A 21269-nucleotide genomic window follows, 5' to 3' on the forward strand; every position below is an offset into this window, starting at 1 on the left:
GCTTTTTGAAGTTATTGGTTATTAGGTGGCAAACAACCACAAATATTCCCCCAGCGAAGCTCTTCTACTAGCTTCTCATCAGTATCAATGCATTACAGCATTCAAATGGTTCATCCATTTTGTACTTGGAGAACAGAATCTAAGATTAAAAGATTGGAGTTTTAACCAGAAACTAACAAGTATGATAGACTTATACTCTAGCATGCCCATGTTTATTGGACTAATTAGACTATTAATATGTAACATATCTTCCCTTGGGATGATTATAATAATGTATTCACCAGAGTTCGCTTTGGGGAAAAGTCAGATGCCTTATTCAATGTCTTTAGTCTCCATTGTGTTCCAAGAATTTGACGCCTACGGCACAGGCAATGTCAAATGGCGTACTGGGACTGGGAATGAAATCTTTTTGCTTGTGTCACCACTACCACAGAGCATCACTAGGACTGTCTGCTGGTCATCAGCAGCTGAGGTCACCAGCACAAGGAGCAGCATTATGCAGAAATAAATGTCCGAGGACTAGCTAGCTTTGATTTCAGGCCATTTTTTATTATGTATGGCTCTTACTTTGCTTTAGCTGTTGTTTTTTTTTTTTTTTTTTTTTTTTTCCTGCTTGTTTTTAGTCAAAGCATTCTATTTTGTATTGAATTCTTCAGGTCATAGGTCTTTGCTTAGAGCAAAATACAATTAAATTTAGCTGGCAGTAAAACAAAGAGAAATGGAGGGAAAAGAGCTTGTAACTTTTTTTCTTTCTCCTTAATGTTTCTTGTCTAGAATGAAGCCAATTAGTTTTCAGAAGATGCTTCTGAAAGCTGGTCCTAGAAACACTGAGCTAGTGTAGCCATATGCCAGACAACAGCAATCATTTATCATTTGTGTCCGCTTTTAAGGTAGGTTTTTGACTCTGTTTATGCAAAATCAACCCCTGCACATGCAAGAATTTATAATGGTAGCTACTTCTTAAAAGGTCAGTGAGAGATGGTGAAGTTTCCCATCTGACTGTGTAGCCACTGGGGCTCTCCAGCATTCATAAAGGCATACAGAGTGAGGTGCAGTTTGTGGCCACCTGACAGAGCTTCTGCATACTACCTGAAAGGAAGGTGTGGGGAGCTGGGGGCCGGCCTCTTCTCATAGATAACCAGTGATAGGACAAGAGGGAATGGCCTCAAGCTGCGCCAGGGTAGGTTTAGGTTGGAAATGAGGAGACATTTCTTCTCAGAAAGAGCAGTCAGGCATTGGGATGGGTTGTCCAGGGAGGTGGTGGAGTCACCGTCCCTGGGGGTGTTCAGGGAGAGGCTGGACGTGGTGCTTAGGGACGTGGTTAATGGGTGACATTGGTGGTAGGGGGATGGTTGGAACAGATGATCTTGGAGGTCTCTTCCAACCTTAATGATTCTGTGATTCTATGGTTTGAGGTGCAAAGTTAGCAGGTGTGAGTGAGGTGGGAATGCTACACAGCCTGCTGGGCAGGTCTCATATCCCTCTGCACCCATTTCTTCCTGCATCCATTGCTTTTTGTCATCAGTACGGCTGCAGTAGGAGACCTTAGTTGACTTCCCCAGTAGATAAAAATCACCCACACTTCTCTGCAATGGTTCAGAGTGCTCTGGTAAGTAAACAATTAAGAGTTCAGGCAACTTTCCTCAGTGAGGATCTCTTTTTGTTCGTTTAACTTCCCCTATCCATCCGGAGCGGGCATTGTCACAGACAGGTACTCGCACCGCTGTCGGGAGCCTGTTGGCCGAGGAAGGGCAGTGAGTGCTTTGCGCTGTGTGGATTTAGGTCTGTACGAATACGCCGTTAGATCTGTACGAGCCCCCCTTAGGGTCTGTGCGGTGCCGCAGCCCCGAGCTCTGCCTTTACGAGCCCCCCCTCAGCGCCTCCACCGGCCACTCAACGGCCGCGTCCCAACGGCCGCCCAGCCCCGCGTCACGTGCGCGGCGTCACGTGCGGCGGGCCGATGGCGGCGGCGGCGTTCAACGGCCGGCGGCGCCGGTGAGGGGCGGCGGCGGCGGGGCCGGGGCCGGGGCCGGGGCCATGGCCATGGAGGTGTACATCCCCTCCTTCCGCCACGAGGAGAGCGAGCTGGAGCGGGGGTACACGGTGAGGGAGCCGGGGGAGCTCAGCGGGGCCCCGTCCCCGCAGCCCCCGGTTTGGTTTTTAAATCTTGCCGAGCCGTTAGGGGTAACGGCAGCGGGGCGCCGGGGGTGCGGGGAGAGCGGGCGGCGGCCTTCCTCGCCGGGCTGCTGCTCGCGGAGGGTGCTGCGGGAGCGGTGTGGGGCCTGGAGCCGCGAGGGAAGGCGGGTGGGCACGAGTGGGGAACGACAGCCCAGCAAGCTGCCCCGGCCCGGCTCCGGCTCAGCCGTGTGGGATGCTTTGGGAGCATGGGTGTGAAAGCGTAACTGCCTTTCTGGCTTGGGTCAAGGTGCGTGAGCATCATCCAAATCTGAAACGAAACTGTATTTCTGGAAATCACACTAATAATCTTGAAAGTGGAAATGGTCTGATTGTTACAGCAGCGTTCCGCTCTGGTCACTGGTGATGAGTGGTGAGCATCCGTCTGAAGCCTGCTGTAGCGCAATAGAAACTTAATAATTTTTCATGTAATTACTTTGCCTCTTCAGTCAGGGGTGTGAATTTCTGTACTGCATCCTATTGAAAAACGTGATTCTTTAAGTTGTCCGATGCATCAGTTCTAGGGTTTCCCTGACCATGAGTGAAGCTGTACTAGAAGTCATAGCTAAAGTTTCTCTGGGCCAGGCACACTTGTGGGAGAGGATAGAGACGTCTGTTCTGATAATAGCACGGTGGTTTTCCTTTATGCCTTAAAGAGCTTATTGACTATACATGAGCAAGACTTACTGTCATGTAATTGTATTTTTGCTACTCTACTACGTAGTTTGCATAAGTGTTGTATCAAGGACTGAAAATCACAGCCAGTGCAAGTGAGCCTACTGTTAGCCCTCCCTCCAGCAAAACAGGTTGGTGAGAGCTTACTGTTGCTCTGTGCAGGAAGAGAGATTTACCTAAAAGGAAACAATAACAGCAATCATTTTGCATTGAAAAAAAAGGTGACTTCACTTGGAGACTTGGATCATGGAAATGTGTCGGTGTCCAGACCACATCAGCTCTCATTTTTTGGGGGGCCCAATGCAGGATTCATAGTCAGAGGCTGTGGTTTTAGTAGATACTGCCCTAAAATATGGAGGTTGCAGGGTATTGAAGACTTCTTGTGATTAAGTAGATGTTTCGCCAGTTCTGGGCTACCTGAGTCTGATGAATTAGAAAAGATAGGTAAGAGGAGAAAGTGACGCTGTGACATACTGACTCTCTTTGAAATGCAGCCTTCAAATTAAAGGGAATGGGTACCATTCTGGAGTACCATAAAGTATATGAACAGAGTATGTTTTTTCTATGAAATGAAATCATAGAATATCCCGAGTTGGAAGGGACCCATAAGGATCATCAAGTCCAACTCCTGGCACCACACAGATCTACCCAAAAATTCAGACCATATGACTAAGTGCACAGTCCAAACACTTCTTAAACTCCAGTAGGTTTGGTGCCGTGACTGTGTCCCTAGGGAGCCTGTTCCAGTGTGCAACAACCTTCTCAGTGAAGAACCTCTTCCTGACATCCAGCCTGAACCTCCCCTGTCACAGGCTGACACCATTCCCTCAGGTCCTATCAATGGTCACTAAAGAGAACAGATCAGTGCCTGCCCGTCCACTCCCTCTCATGAAGAAGCTGTAGACCATGATGAGGTCTCCCCTCAGTCTCCTCCAGGCTGAACAGGCCAAGTGACCTCAGCCGCTCCTCATATGTCTTCCCCTTAAGGGTATGGGTAATTCAGTTGGTTATCTTACATCATCAGGCTTATGTACAGTATTAACCTCCAAAACAGTATGATGATGATCCTAGAAGTACTGCTCAACCCAGTTGATCTTCTACCGCTCTCTTTCCTACAAGTGCTAGATTGCTCAGAATGACAGTGCTTTCAAACATGGCTGAAACAAAGGGATACCAGAGATGATGTGATTAATGATGTAGAGGATGATGCAGCTTGGTGCACATTGGTTCCCTACCAGGCTGGTAATGAATGCGCCAGGAGGTCTCAGAGTGTGACTTCTGTGCTGTGGTTGTCAGGCCATGACAGAGAAATGAGTCTGAAAAAGTGGTTTTTGAGAAGCGTATTGATGGTTGTCCTCACTTCTTTGCTACAAGTGGTGATGGTGGTAACCTGCTGCGTGAAATGGCAGACTGTAAGGGACCCCCTTCTCTCTGCAGAGTCTCTGCATGTAACAAGACATGCTTTCTTGACATCTCTGGGCTTCTGGTTCCTTCTTTGTCAGAACAGGATACACTCATCCTGCCACCATCTCACTGCCTGGAAAGGAGAGATGGAAAGAGTGTTTGTCCTTTTCTGTAAGGAAGGTTGTTACCAACCGGCTGGTTTACTTTCAGCTTGCTTTCCTGAAACCTGGTGGTTTTCTTTCTCTGCTTGGTACCACTAGGCACCACTGGGAAGACAGCATGGGGAGAGACCTGTCAGGCATCAGCTGCAGAAGCAGAGTGGAGTTCTGGAGAGGGTGAAGGTTACAGAAACTGGAAACCGCTTCCCGGCTTCAAAGGGAAAACCAGGGAGAAATCAAGAAGTAGAAGGGGTGGGGTCTTGGCCAGTGAAAAGGTCAGCTCAGGAGAGAAAAGATTAGAAAGAAAAATGAGGCAAAAGTCTGTAGGGCCACACTTCAGATAGTGCTCAGTCAACAAAGTAAATGGGGAGCTCTCTCCCTTCTGTCTTTGTTTCAGGAGCTCAGCTTTACTAAAGCGCTCTTCTCGGATATAAAAGCCTAAAACCTTCCACCCTCCCCCCGCCCCAAAAAAAAAAGAAAAAAAAAATCTTGAGTAAACTTGCACTTGCTCCAGTTTTATTTGGGGCATACGTAAAACAGTGAAATACAGAATAAGGAAAATGTCTGTTTTCCTTGTGGACAACTAGATTTCATTGTCAGTTTAAATTGATGACACTACCTTCCAAACTATTGAGCCTGTGCTAATAAATGCAACAGTTGTTCATAATTTGGCAGTGAATGACCTTTAAATGTAGACGCTTACTAAGGATATCTCTAGGGAACAATTTAACTTCAAAATGACACCCATGTGTTCTTGTTATCATTTAAATATGCTCCCTTTGTCAATAACAGAATAATAAATACTAGTTAGATTTCTAATGTTGATTCTGATGCTAGGGAACTTGCTGAATAAATTAGTGTATGTTTGATTTATATTGACCAAAAATTTTTTACAGTGGTATATTGCAGGTCAAGGTGACATACATTTAAATGTGTTATAGAGCAGAGGGCATACTTGACTGACAGATGTGCTTACTACGTTTTTAATTAACACTTCAATACTACTCCCAAAATTGCTCTTGGAGTTGCAAATGTTGTGGAAGCAAGATATGACCTGTAAGAGAGTGAGTGCCATAGATTTTTTGGAAAGTATGTAGCCTTTATCTTCACAGAAGCAGCAGTTTAATTACTAGGCTATACTCTTGCTTATGAAGTATAAAATTGCACAGGCTTGAAGTTCGGTATAGATTATGTACTTCAGCATTCTTTGCTCTTAAAGTAGGTATGCACAGAGTCAAAAAGCGAATCTGTTAGATGTTCTTCTATAGGTAGCCCAAGACTAGGCCACTGTAGCAAGTGATAAAGGGGGAATATTTGTAATTATTGTTGTTGTAAAGCGTGGAGTAATTATGTGAATGCGTTTACTTTAGAAACTTCAAGCATTACTGTTCCAAGTCTTTCTCTGAGCCTCTGGACCATGTGAATTCGGTAGTTTAAAAAATCTGAACTGGGTCTGCATGCCTTGAGGACGATACTGGTGAGGATGAAGACTTTGTTCTCACCAGGCTGCTGTGTACAAGCTCACCAAGTGTTACTTTGAATCACAAGTCCTTCTGAAAAGCAGTAACTCCAACTAAGTTCAGGGGAGATAAGTAGAAATGTTGGGTCTGTTGTAGCAAGTTAGATATTCTTTTCGTCACAATATCTAAACAGCTTTTAAATGTTGTGGTGTCTGTACAAGGGAGTCATGGCAGGTGTGTACACATATTCTCTCTCCTAAACAGAAGAAGAAGAGAATAAAGTTGATTTGAGAGATACCAGTGATTCTGTAATGTCAGAAAAATGAGGTGGGAGACCATTGCTTTCTTCAGTTCCAGTGGAGCAGAATGAATTAGCAGATGATATAGAACCCATAATTTAGGACAAAGATCAAAATTTCTTTTTTGGTTAACTTGTGCATTTGGCAGATCTGGTGATTAAATTTCTTTCCTCCAGTCAGTTTTCCTGTTGACAGACTTTGAGTCAGTGATATGAAACTGACTGCTTTGTATGCAATGGGAACTTGAAGGGTATAAAGCAAGTCAAAAGATAATTTTGCAGTGCACTTGAAGGCAGCTAAGGCAGAAACTGGAAAAAAAGTAAAACCAAAGTGAAAAAACAGACTGATCATGTACATAACGATCAGTTAGAGCTGTTTCTGGTTTTGTGTTTAATCAGTTTGGGGATGCAGGCAGATTTGACAGAGACATATAGTTCCGGTGATCTCTCTAATTGTTGTGCAGTTGTTCAAAACCACTGATTCACAGTCACAAAAAGCGCCATGTCAGTGGAAAGGGCCATGTAACATTTCTTAGAGCAAGAAATCACTCTCAATGTGCTCTTTAGGGAGTTCAGCAGTAAAATAGAGAAGTAGCAGAATGATGACCTGTATCAATTTACCATCTGAAAGACCGAGAGTTGACACTTTCTGACAGTAAACCATAACTGCTGAGCGCCCATTCCACAGTTCTCTCACAAGATTACTGATTTGTGGTTTTGATGAGGAAGTTACATTCTCAGAAAGATAGGGGATAACAGAGCATTCCAACATGCATCACAGTAAAGATGTATTTGAATTTCATTAAATCTTTGAGAGGTAGTAGTGGTAAAACTTTGTTAATAATACAATGCTACCAGTGGAATTACTTCATCAGAGGGATTCATGCTTAACTGCTTGTGCTGGTGTTTTCTGTCTATATAACATCAGGTTGTGCTACTTGTAAAATCTTGTCAACAAAGATAGCATTAATACATTCTTCACTTCCCTGGAAGAGTGAAAACATACCAGGCTTAGAAATCCAACATGAGGGAAGATGTAATTGATCGCTCTATTTTTTATTATGGTAATGCACATTTTAATTGGTCTTCGAACTTTTTAATGTCCAATGCAATTCATTTCAGGTTTAACTGTTCATTAGTTATCATTGTAATGTCATTTGTTATCTTGGAATTTCAGTTTGTAATGATACCATTTTTGGTAGGTGGTTGCTGAGTCCTTAAAAAGTTGAAGATGTGTTTTTCATCTACAGCAGTGACTAGGCTATTATATTAAATTCATATTGAAGGAACAGTTTTAGAAAACTGTCTTTTTAATAATAGATATTTATTTTTAGGATAACAGGAAATCTTACACGTCTACTCTTCAAACCATTACAATTCAAAACTATCAGCTGGAAAACACTATCAGATATCCACCCATTTATAAATTCTAATTTTTGCAGACTTTATGAGAATTTGCTAATAATTTGCATGAATGCTTCATTCTCAATCTTAGTAGCTATCTCGCTTTTTAAGTCCATTTTTGAAAGTTTAATACGGAGGAATTTAAAGGGTAGCTTATGTGGAGGCTGAATATACATTCAAATCTTAGTGGATCTTGAATAATGGTCTTTAAGTCTTGGTTGTTCTTGGAATACAGAAAAAAATAGGAAAGAAATCGATGGAACTTTGTACTACAGCTTGGTGACCTGGTTATGTTTCTTACTCAGTAGGCAGCTGAGGACAAAGTTTAGCCAGCCTGGATGCAGCTTTGCTGAGGCGTGGAGAGGCGCGCGTTCCCTGACATGCTGGGAATGAAGAGACCCCAGCACAGGCGGCTGGCCTGGCAGGGCGCCAGGCGGTGGGACCGCAGTGCTGCCCCTGAGCCTGCTGAAGTGCTCCTGTTGTTCCGTGTCCCTGGGCAGGCTGCTAAGCAGTTAGTGCGTTTTGATCATTATTACTGTCAGCAAACATCATTTTGCATTATGGTTTTACAAGAATTGTAGGAAGACATGCATCAACTTTTCATTTTCACTTTTTGGTAAGCCTTAGATTTCTGCGGCTTGGGGAGGGCTAAAATAGCGTTTTGTTAGGGTCCTCTGACAGAGGATTTTGATGGCAAAGCAGAGGTGTTGTCATTTACTTTGAAAGTGTCATTGCGTTCTTTATAGGAAATAAAAGGACTTCCTGATGACGAATACCTTGTAGCTAAAACATGGATACTCTCTTCCCTGGAATGGCCTTTATTATTATCATTATTATTATTATTATTATTACTATTACTATTATTACTATTGTTACTTCTACCAAAGTACAATGCAACAAGCATTTCACGTTTTGTAAACCAATAAACATTGTATGTTATGTTTTAAATGAAGTTATCTGCTGCACTACAGCAGTGCTTGGGTACCTCTGGGTGTTGGAATAAGATGGGAAAGAAAGAGCATACGAGAAAGGGGCACCATCTGCGTTCCAGGTGCTCATCGAAACACCACTTTTCCTCCCTTTCCTCCGCTGCCGGTGCGGTGAGAGCTCCCCCTCCTGTTCGTAACAACCTTCAGCTCTAGAAATGTGTGTGTAGGAAATCTGTGAAGATGCTTTTGAGTCCGAAGCTGCCACCAATGCAGGTAGGGTTGGTAATGTATCACGAATGACCCTCAAGCCTCCACAGCATCTTCCATTTAGTAGATTATTTATTTGTGAATCACAGTGTTTGTGGGTCACAGTTAAGACCAGGGCCTCTAGGCAACAGTTGTTAAACTGCCTGCGTGGTACAGAGAGTTTCAAAACTCACTCTTGCTTACACTGGTAATAGCTGTTTCCCGATGAGATGCTGTGAAAAGTAATGTCTGTCCTTACCCTGCATCATTACTGCATTGTTACAGCATCATTATTGCAAGACTACTTAATGTTTTAGTGTAGTGAAAATGGTATGGGACTTCTGTGGTGGTCTTTTTTCCCCCTAGTGTACCTTGAGAACTGTGAGATAAGAATTACTGATCTCCATTATTGTATTTTATGTATTCCTTGTCTCATCCTGCAATTGATTCACGTTTTAAAAATGGATTCTGTTTTTGTACTGGAGCAGAAGGTATTCATGTGTTGCAGTATTTCCAAATTGGAAAATAATGAAATCTAAAGCTTTCCTATCATCTCTTCCATAAGGACAAACAAAGTCTTGATTGTGCGGTGAAACAATCAATTGTTCAGCAGCAAGTTTGTATTGATTACAGCGAACTGCTTTTATGAAAAGTGACCATAAGTACCTCAGTGAACTGCCTTTACCTGTGGCCTCACACAGGCCTCAGTTTCTTTGCATTTAGATTCCTTTCTTGTTACTTAGTGATCAAGCTCTGTCCAGGAAGAGAACTACCTGGTCATATGTCTGCCTTGCAGTCAAGCTGTGATGGTAATTACACTCTAACTTTCATGTACTCTTGAGATGTGAAAATATAAGGAACATGTCTTCATTTTAATCATAAATTAAAGAACTAATAGATTTACAGGAATGTCAAAGAATGTTATAACAACATTTACTTTGCTTGAAACCTGTGAAGAAAAAACAAAACGTATTTGGAGTTGAATGCTATGTAACCGTAAAACAGATTTGGAGTTCAGTCCAATGCCATTATAGGATCAGAAAATGTATTAGCCTGTTGCTTTTCCGAGTTCTGCCAAATATTAAGAAAAAATATGTTCTGCAGTGACATAAGCTACATGAAATTCCAAACCATTCCATTTTTAAAAGTATGTTAGAGAACATTTAAAAGTTACATTTTAATAAAAGATCCATTCTACCTCTAAAATACGAAGACCTAGCTTCTGTTTTTAATCATAATGAGAGAGCATAAAAGGGCAGTAAAAAAAAAAAAAAAGCATCCACTTTTGGTATTGAATAGAAAATATCAGAGGCCTTTCATTTTGCTGAGTGCTTAAAATGTGGATGTGTGACTGGTAGCAATTCATTCTTTTCACCATTCACCAAGAGTGTTTTAAAAAATCTGTTTTGACACAGATTACAAAGCTCAAGTAGATTCTGAAGTGTGCTTTTGTATGCTGTATTTTTTCTGCTGTATTTTTTCTATACATCACAATCTGGTTCTTTGTTTTTTTCAATTTTGCCTTCCATTGGCAGAAATATTATGATGTCAGACTTCCAGGCTTTGTCATAAATTTTTCATACCAGTTAGGAAAATGGAACGAATATTCTTCCCTTTTAAAACAGAACTTCGTAAGAACTTATCAGGAGTTCTAGAGAGGATAGTAATTGTCTTCTCTCAGATAAGACAATCTTTGTGTTGGCCTGAATTAGAGACGAAGTAGGATAATATATTTTAAGTTCATCACTTTCAGTTAAGAAATCTTTTAACACTTTCTATTTACCTTCTGGTGCATAATTTCTACTATATATGTATCCAAAAAGTAAGTGTAAAAGGAGTATGCTAATAGCAATCAGGAAAGGTTTTAAGAATCATTTTATTCCTACATGCATTAAGTATTCATGTTTGAGTTTTTCCTTTACTACTAGATGGTTTGTGGCTAATTGCAGCTTTGGAAAATCTCTAAACCTAGTTCTAAGACTGAAAAGGAGGAGTAGCATCTGGTTTGTAACACAGAACCCTAAATTATAAGCCTGATTTTTACCCAGTCCATGGGAGAAGGAAGACATTTTTTTCTGAAAGTTGAATGTTCTGTGAACTAGGAAAAGGTGACTAGAACTTAGTTACCTAAGCCATGAATGCCACTGCTTCTTCTTTTGATCCTCCTTTTTTTTTTTTTTTTTTTTTTTTTGTGAATGCTATGAATGTCATTATTGTTCTTAAATTCAGTGGCCAAGATAATACTAGTAAAGCAAGACTTTCAGTCTGCTTGGGTGTTTGAATAGTACATTTTGTGAGCTAACACAGGAAAATGCAGTTACTTTAGTTTAGGAATGCATTTGGTGTCTAGGTAAGAAGTGGCAATGTAGTGTACATTTAAAACTATTTTTTGCTACTCACCAACTAAATTGTCAAAAATTGCTGATTTGAAAGGGGGTAAAAACCTGCTTAAAGTAATCATAGATATAACTGTTATCTGTTAAGGGCTAAGAACTTAATGCCCCATTTCTCAAATGAGTTTTTGCAATAACGAGATAGCTGTATCACACTCGTAAGTGAAAAGCTCATGAACCTGCCTACATGGTTATTTCCAACCTCTACTGTGCTAACAAGCTCCCAAAGTTGTTGTTGCTTATAAAAGTGGAAAATGGACCTGATAAAAATGTTTAGTCTGCAGGGCTGCATTTTATTTATCATATCACAAAAGAACAATGTTTTGTTGCATCATGGTCAAAATAGAAGCGACCTTGCTTGTTCATGAGTGCTCAAAGCTTACAGATAAGAGGCAAAATAATAGAGTACAATAGAAAGAGTGTAGTGTAATTATTTGTGGCTTGTCAAGTGAAGCCCTCTCAGGCCCCCAGTGATTCAAATCTGGGAACTCTGCACAATTCTGTACACTAACCGTAGCCAGCATCAGAGAAATCTCAGCCAGCTTCTCCGACAGTACTGAAATTGCATCAGTTTGTCATGCACTGAGCATGCCAGCTTCACACAATATCATTTGCTTGCAAATCGGCCTGGCCCCAATGCCCTAAGACACATTCTTTGGTATCTGACTCTTGGCCTGTGATTTGTCATGTCTCTAGTGCTATCGGCGTAAAGTAATTTTAATAGATTCTGATGGTTTGCCTGTGGAAGGTAAAGAATGCACTACAGATTGTGTCAGGTAGCTTTCTATGGCATGTAACGTGGAAGAGGCCCTCATGATGGTGATAGCCAAACAAAGAGTATGGAGAAATGAGAACCCTATTTTGAGTGGTATTTAATGCCCCCCTTCTCAACATCCTGCTGTGGACATCTTTGCTAACTCAGCAGATACAAGAATTCGCAGCTTAACAATGCGACATTATTTGTGCTTAAGTGTTGTTTATGGATGGAACATGCAGACAAAATTCAGTGGCTTTGTTTCTCCCTTTTGGGGAAAAAAGTGCTTCAGATGTAAAAATGTTAAGTGATTTCTGCGGACTAGACTGAATATATTTGATTATTATTTTCTTGGTGTTTAACTCTGTTATTTGGAGCTTTAGTACTCTCTAAATAAAATCACTGTGTTTTTTAGCAAGTATGTTCTTCAGTAGTGTTTTTTAAAAAAGAGAGAAAAGCTTGTACAATTTCTGCCTAAATGTATCTTACATTGAATTACATAAATATGCCCTATAATACAGATTTATGAGGAATTTATTCATAGATTTTAATTAGTTATCTGTGTATTGTTGTTTAATTAGATCTTTGTTTACAGTAGTTTTCTTTCATTATGAAATAAGTGTATGACATTTTTTTACTCTTCCTTTGACACCACTGAGATGAGATTATTTCGCCATTGACAACTCTGATCTTTGCATCATTTTTTTTCAGCTGACTTCCTTAATTGATTACTACTTTGATGTTGGAGCCTGCAGCATAGCTCTCCAGAATTCTGCTGACACCAATCGATTAATGTGAAGGTGTTAATGTTAGTGATTTCATCTAAGAAACATTCAAAACCATGTCAGTAATCTGTTCTTAAAAACTGCCAGATCATTGAATCTTGTTATTTTGAACATGTTAGTTTGGGTTAACAAGAATTTCTCTGAAGTGCGGAAAAATATGTATTAGTTAGTCCTGTGGGAAGAGCAAATTTTTATTCAATTGTTGTACATTGCTATGGCATACATGCACATACTTTAATATTTAACAGACTGTTTTAAAAAATGTTCTTATTAATATTCATGGTATCTCTGAGGAATTTATAAAAATGCCTGAGCACAATGCATTTCTTTTTAATTTTACCTAGGGAATTTCTGACAGCAATGTAACTCTGAGCACCCCGCTAGCAAGTCTGTGCAAATCTGCCACTTTCCTTTCCTCTTCAGCTTCCACATTTGCTAGCAGATTTGTTTAGCTAAGCTAAATGGTCAAATGAGCCTGCATTTTTTCGCTCTCTGTTCTAAATATTTTCAGAAAAATACTACTGCATTATACAGTTCCTCAGAGAAACTCTGGGTTAGGGTCAGAACCCACTGTTGCATTATTGTGCATGAAAAGAAAGAAGGAAAATTTCTTTTCAAGCTTGAGGTAGACCAACTTTTGAAAATGTTTTGCTTTTATTCCTTGGTGGAGTTTTTTATAGTACAATTTCTTTGAAACTTACTGTACATTTTTGCAGGGTGCTTAGCATGTGTTATACATGCATCACTAAAAGAGCTCTGCCATATTTTCTAGTTAAAAAATGCTGTGAGTTGTGGAAAGTACAAGTTAGTTGAATCCAGTGCAGATGCTCTTAACGTTTGAGTTTTATTTGTACTGTTGCAAGCTACATCAGCTGTTGCTAAGCAAAGACCAAAGCCAAACTCATTATATTTGCACAGGGGCAGAAGGTAGGCATGCATGCACACACACACGTTGTACATATGTGGCTACAGGTATTCAGAAGCACATGCGTATGCCAACACTGGAAGGATTTTTTGAGTGGTATTGCAGAGAGCTCTGTTTGTGGTCCGGTACAAGCTGATGTTTTAATGACCTGGATGATGGGATAGTGTCCTTATTGAAACTTGCCATCAACACCAAGGTGGAAGTAACAGTGAACATTCTGGAGAACAAGAGTAGAATCAAAAATAAATTTGAATTGGAAATATTATTCAGGAAAGGAAAATTGGGTGATAATTCAACAGGAACTGATGCCAAGTGCTGATTTTAACAAAAAATAATCAGTAACACAGCATAGGATCCAACGGATTAGGTAACATGTCTGCTGAACAGACGTGGGGCTTTTACATCACAAGGTGGCCATGACGCTAATGTTAGCTGTACCTGCCAGGGTTTTGAAAGACGAATATGAGAAAGAGTAGTCCTTACCAATGATGAGTGGAGTGTATACTAAGCTGGACACCTGTGTCCAGACTTCAGTACTGCACTCTAAGAAGCATGGGAACTTGTGGGGAAGAGTGTCCATAAGAGAAAGCAATGTAGAAGGGCATATGACCATATATGACTATTACACTACTTTCTGGACTGATAATTCTTGTGAAGAATGAAATGCACCTTTTTTTTTTTTACTGTGAAAGGAGAGAGCATTGGGCAGGAACTTTTTAGCAGTCCTCAGTAACATAAAGGCTGTTAGAAAGAGAAAGGAGGCAAATCAGCCTGCATATTGGAGATGCTGTAATCCTCTTCTGGGCAGTTTCTTGTCCTCTCCACCAGAAGTGAGAAAGATTTATTATGAAATGGTGTTGAATAATGAAGATACTGCAGCATGAGAGTAACTTTCAGGAGTAGAGTATGGAAACTCTGTCTGCATGAGGTTTAAATGTTTCTGCCAAGACTTAGAAGTATAGTTGGTCCTGCCTTGAGACAGCTAAGTAACTCACAGAGATACAGGACTAGAATAGATCTGCCTGAGGTCTCTCAGTATTGTAAGCCTCTAGCAAAAACTCAGTAATCATTCTTTGCATTATTTCAACAATTTAATCTCTATCCAGTCCCTAGCCTCTTATCACTTACAAATTCTGTGGCTTTCTACCGTTCCTGAGAGTTCACCTGGAGTAGCTGTTTTCTCTTCCCCTTGGAAATATTAGAGGTTCTCATAGTGGAATGGTCACAGAAACAATCATGAGCTGCTACCTCTCCAGGTAGAGAAGAAACATCTTTTCTTTTCTTAGCCTTTTGCAAGGTCTTCCTGGAGGTAGTTCTTTCCTGTTCCCAAATAGCATTAAATTTTGAGGCGAGTGCAGTGATTGGGGCAGACTTGTCGCATCAGATTATTTTTTTGTGCCTTGTTTAAACACTGCTAATACTATTCAGTAATGCATTTTGTTCAGTGTTTACACCGACCCCAGTGCTTATTTGTTTAGTACTTCAGACTTACAAACAGTAACAGTGCAGAACTGGACCAAGTGTATCTGTTTCCATAACTGTACATGTACATAGCAATGAAGGGAGGTGCAGACCGGGGGGGAAACATCTGACTCTATAAGCTAGTAAGGAAATGAAAAATATTTGTTTTGACTCTTACCTCAGTGCACCTCTTCCTGTATATAGTTTCTGCCATAAAATGCAAGCTCTTCAAATGTTTAAATTGCTAGATGGCTGGATTATGAAGAGATGCCTAGACTGGTGTTTTACCTGTGAAGCAGAAAGCAGCACAGAGACAGGAATGGCAGTAGGGCTGATCAGAGCTCTGGTTGTCCATCCCTTTGTCCCTGCCCATGGCAGAGGGGTTGGAGTTAGACGATCTTTAAAGTCCCTTCCAACCCAACCCAAACCATTTTGTGATTCTCACCTGTCTGGTAAAAAAAAAAAAAAAAAAAAGGATACAGGCAGGTTGTTACAAGAGGGGAAGGCCCTGCAGGAGCCTTTCCCAGAGTTAACAGCTGAAAGCGCAGATGTGTTCCACCTCAATCCTGTCTGATCTGAAGAGGCTTGAAGGCAGCTTATACAAGTTTGGGAAGTTAGAAGAGTCTTCACATTTCCTGATGACAGAAATCAAAGAACAAAGACCAAGCAATTTGTACCAGTTACCATCAAGAGTTTTCAGGTGCTGATCAGAGACCTCTGTTTTAAAGAGTTACAGAATATTCCAGGGGGATTTGTATAGTGGCTGTTGTTGCTGCACTGCCTACCTGCAGAGCTTACTGAAGATAACGGCTAATCTTGTATTTAGTTAATGCATTAAGTACCTGTTTTCAACTTCATGGGTATGCTCTTCCTTGCCAATGTGGACTTTGGTGCTTAAAGATTAGTGCTATCGTCTTTGCCTGACATTTCTTGCATGTTCCCTGCTAGTGCAGACCTTGCCCATGGCATAATGAAGGAGCCGCTACCACTATGTAATGGATTTTCAGAAAGTTCTTGTGTGCTTGGTCCTATGTGTGTTCTGTTGAGCCCTAACACACTCTGTTGCATCTCAGACCATATGTTTTGCCAGAAATCACAGGTAGAGCAAGGCAGTAAAGCAGTGTTGTGCCACCTGCCATTCCAGTTCCCTTTTGCTGCTCTTAGACGCATCCACAGGTTGCTTAGTTTCATTTTATTCTCGATGTCTGTAATTAATTTATTGTTTATATTTAGATATAGCTTTTTGCCTTTAACACCAAGGAAACAACCAAAAATCTTCAGCAGTTCCTGCAAGACTAATACTTTAAAAAAGAAGGCTTGGTGCAGAACATTGGGTGTGCAGCAGTGTGGCAATGTGCTTCTGGCCCGAGCATTAAATAAGCCCCTTGTATTTCACTGCTGTCCTTGGCATAGCGGGTTTTTGGTGCTGACTGATTTAGAAATCCTTAGTACGCAAGGATCACAGTTATTAACAAAGATGGTGACTAAGATGAAAGATCTTTATTCCTTGTATCACATTGCCTTGCAGGCAATTTCTGTATTTCTTAAGGAAACAGGGTGAGATTATGGGGGGTGGTGTGATAAGTAGGCAATAAGAGTCAACATTTACTCAGGCCGAGGTTGCAAAATTTTAATGACGGAAGCCCCTTTCTGCCTCCTGCATTATAACAGTTCTTAATTCTTATTTTGTAGACAGTGAAACAAGATTCCATTTACAAATCATCAGCAGATTTGCAGAGGAGTGAGTGTTGGGGACTGATTGATCAATTTATCAGGGGAGGCAAGTGAGTAGCCAGGCAATTTGTGTAGTGGCTGACAGCCTTTGACTGGAGGCCTCAATGCTGGATCATCGAGGCACTTAACTAGAAGAACAAAGTATTATTATTATTATTTTTCTTAAGAACAGTTTCAGCACAAGCTTGTTTGGAGACATCTAACACAAGACAGAAGATTTGATTTTGATTACTGGTTATGTCCAGGCCTCCATGAGTGTTTTTTACCCAAGAGCTCAGTGCATGCACAGACTGCCCACGCATTGCTGGAGAGGTCCTTTGGACACTCAAATCTGCAGAAGAGACAAGGTACCATGAGAGCACGCTCTGAAAAATAGTTTGTGGAAATTCCCAAACCAGCCAAATATGCTCTTACATCCCTGCAGTCACTGCATGGCTTTGCACTGCTGAACAGAGATCAGGTCTTGGAACCTGGTACAGGTAAAAAGCTGTAGTTTGATCAGAGCAGACTACTGATGCAGTTACATGTCTGGCTTGGCAACAGCTTTGGCATTATGTTACTTTCTACTACGATAAAGAGGGAGTAATGGATTTTAATAGGCTTATGCCCCTTCTGTTAGTGCAAACAGCTTGGAGACAGTCACATTTTTGATGTAATACAAAGCTACAGACTCCGTGTTTCACCAAGCAGACTACAGGGGACAAAGGTTTTGAAAATTTAAGTCCTTCAACTTTTTGACAGGTTGTGGGAAGGACCAGGTTCACCTCAGGCTAAACTTCTAACAGTGCTTGGCCCTCTTGAGATCTATCTCTTGGGTTTGTCTCAAAGCTGTGCACATGATTTTCCCTTGCCCTGGCAACTCCTCTGATGGTTTTTGACACTCGCTCCGAAGACACCTGGATGGCAGCGGATTCCTAGTTGAACTGCACAGGTTTGGTAAATCATTTCCTAGAGAAGCTTTCTGCCAGATTTACTCCTTGGTATCGCAAATTGGATGTCTGGAATTAGCAAATGTTTCTAAAGTTTTTTGAATTAAGTGTTTCAGTGTGTTATTTCCACATTCACAAAAGATGACAGTAATATTACTTGTATTTGATTTTTGTGAAGAGCTGGCATAGTCCAGTAAGGATACAGTAGAAAAAAGGGTGATAAGGAAGTTGGTAATGCTTGGTTCAGTTCAGGTTTAACGTGGCACTTGCCAGGCCTGTGATCAAATATGATGAGCAAGGCAGACCACGACAAAATTGGAGCACTTGCTCACTGAAAGGCACCAAGATCATGAGAAGTAAGTTTTTAATTATCTCTGAGGCATTAAGCACTAAGGGATTCATTAAATTATATGTTATTTCTTGATGTTCATGTCTTTGGAATGCATGACTTTTAATCTCAGTGTTATTTCGTTTTTGTTTTTTTCAACATAATAATGTCTAAATTTTATACTTTCACAGAGGATGTTGTAGTGCTCTGTGTATTTCAGTGGAAATAATAGCAAAGTTCACTGTTTGGTTTTGAAAAAAATGTGAAGTTACAGTCTTCTTAAATATTTCATAGCATGTCGTTGTTTTTTTTTTTTTTTATTATTCTTTGTGTAACATTGTAAATATTTAAATATGACTCCCCCCAAAAAATCTCTGTAACGTGGAGATCCTGTTGAAGGCCCTAGGGATTTGGTGTGCTAAATTAGCACTGGCTGAATGCATTTCAAAAACAACTTTGGGCTGTAATTGTTCACTTCAACAGCCTGGAGTGGTCAGAAATGAAGAGTCAGGGTGTAGGCTAGACTGCATGTGACCGCTGAGAGTTCAGAGGTCCAGATTTTGCCCCCCGGTTCCAGCTACCCCTGAGCATCCGGAACTAGTGGTGTTTTTTGTGAGCTCCTGGTATGAATAAGTATTGTGCAGCAGTGGGCTGACTTGGTTTAGATGCAGTAGAAATTTTCAATAGCTACAGAATATTTCTCTTAATTTGCAAGAATTTTTAAGCAGGGAGAGAATGTTGAATTTTTGTCTCCTAAGCTTTCTGAGCAGAGGTTTCCTTTAGGAGTGGCAATTAACATTGCTTTCTAGTACTAGATTCTTGAAATGAATACTGGCTGAAGTGAAGTTAAAGGCAAATGTTCCTCTTGTTTGGTGAATCTCCTGCATGCTTTATGTTGTAATTATATGTGTTTGTTATTAAAAAGCTTGATGGTCAAAGAAATGCACTGAGAATTCACATTTAGTGCAAGCTTTGCTGTTTTCAAGTCGGTTTTGAGCCTAGCTGGGTAATGACTTCACATAGTGTGTGTCTAATATATAATTTATTTTAAAAAAAAAGTGAACATTCAGCACTTCAAATAAACAGACATATTTTTAAGACTTTGTTTAAATTAATATATGGTATATTAGGTGATATGTGTGACATTGATTAGGTGATCAATGTCAGAGCACATTATTGGTCACCTGGCTTATTAGATAGTTGTGTATGAAACCAGATAGCATTTAGACAAATAATTAGATAATTCCATGACTTTGTGTGTTATGTATAATATAAACAGTAGCAAAATTAGTCTGATTCATGGGGGCTTATTGTAGTAGTTACTACTCATGTATAATTGGGAAAGCACGGTAAGTATATATTTTTCTCATTTAAAAACTAGTAGACTGAAGTTTATTTCTCCTAGGTGTTTTTAAAGAAATTTTTGGGGAAACATTTAAGCTCTTAATAATAATGTCTGTCAGCCACAGAAAGAGGTATATGTATGGTAAGCATTCTTTACAAGCCCTCTGCTTGTTTATTTTGTTACTTGTATTAAAAGGAAGAATTAATTTTTAAGAGTCCATAGGATGACTGGAGTATTTTTGCCTATGAATTATTAGTATCAGTCATGCTGTAACTTGAATGAAATATGTAAATTCTTTACCTGATGTTTGCCCCTGTAAATTAGGGCAGATTCATTCCCAGGAGTGATGGTTTCTTTCGGTTTTTATCTTTGCTCGGGTGCCTAGCAGACCGGTAGGGGTCACTCTATGTATGCATTGAATTTAGGAAGTATGTAAGTCACTTTAATTACTTTTTTTTAAATTGCATATGCTAACATACTTGAAAACAATAAATTCTAGAGAAGAATTGTACTTGTTATTTGTTATATGATTCTATTATATTTGAGTTGGGGCCGTCTGTACCAAACATAAAGAACATTTCATGTTATGACATTCAAATGCATGTCATGACATGAGTTTTAACATTTAATAAGCTAACTGAAAAGTGTTGCATATGTCAGATACTGGATGTCTAACTTGATACAGCTTCAGAGTTGACTTTGAGAGAGTCAATATTCACATCTTGAAGAAAAGCTGAGTGGTTTGAAAGCAGCTCTGATTGGAGCTGCTGCGCTTCTGTTCCCTAAAATTCTGAAAAGAGGCTGGTAAAGTCTGGTGAGACAGATCAATGGACCGTGTAGATGCTTCAGTGATGTTTTCTTCTATTTCACTCAAAAAGCGAACTTTAAGGCCATTTTTGACAAGTTCAGTGGAAAGATACCAAGCATGTTTTTCCTTCTAAAGTGTGTATCTCTAAAGAGAAATAGATGGTTGATAATATCCTGCCCAAGTCTGGTGGTTAATCATGCAACTAGTTGATAATCAATGTGGTCACATCAAACCAATATATAAGATCTATCTGTTTCTAGTTTTTCTGTAATGGTAATGCTGAGAAATACCCCTCTTCCTTCCATAAAATCTATATCTAAGGATTTGAAATATTTTCTGTATAAGGGTGAATAGGGATGAAAGAATATGAACAACCTGATCTTCTCATAAATCAATTGTTTATCAAGTTTTAAGTGAAATAGGAAGACTAAGATTTGTTGTTTGTATTACTTACTGGAATTTCTTAATGAGGGATACATTGCACATAATTATATGGAGCTAGCTTGTCTGTTAATTTTCATGTCCTCCACCTAATGTCTTTTTCCAGACTTATTGCAGTAGTTTCTGTACACGCATTATTCTGTGCCACAGTTGTGCCAGTAGGTGCTTACATGTGTTATCTTGAGTCTTATCTCAATGTTGAAGCCAAAAGGAATCTTCATGTTAAATGGTCTGTGGAGAAATTCCCGTTTTCCAGGAAAATCACCCCAGTGAGTTCCAAAACTAATGTCTCAGTTCCTGGATTTGGGCAGGTCACAGTGGTCTGGCAATTTGCTTCAGAAAAACATAAAGAACCATGTAGAGTTGGTTGAAACTGAGATAAAGAGTAAGAACATCTTTTTACTTTTCTCTGCAGCACTAATCCTCTAACCCTCTGCCTGTCAGGATTAAACTGGTTAATTTCTGTAATACTGGTACAAGAGCAGATGGGAGCAGAAGGAGATAGGAAGGTATGAAGTGGTAGCATTGCTTGTTTTTCTATGCCTGCTGAAGTATGTTTAAATTGATTGATAAGCAGTATCTGAAAGCTTGTGCTGATCACTTTTAAATGCATTGCA

The 21269-nt window shown here is 40.1% G+C and overlaps 1 protein-coding gene across 1 annotated transcript in view; it reads left to right on the forward strand.

Annotated features, from left to right (window-relative positions):
* Window positions 1-1943: 1943 nt before the first annotated feature.
* Window positions 1944-21269, forward strand: part of SNX24 (sorting nexin 24) — a 97270-nt gene continuing 77944 nt past the window's right edge. The window contains exon 1 of the mRNA XM_083816083.1: window positions 1944-2103. Within this exon, the coding sequence (XP_083672209.1) occupies window positions 2038-2103 (66 nt within the window). The 5' untranslated portion in view covers window positions 1944-2037. The remainder of the gene's footprint in view (window positions 2104-21269) is intronic.

Source organism: Anser anser, assembly GCF_964211835.1.
Source record: "Anser anser genome assembly, chromosome: Z".
Lineage (NCBI taxonomy): Eukaryota > Metazoa > Chordata > Aves > Anseriformes > Anatidae > Anser > Anser anser.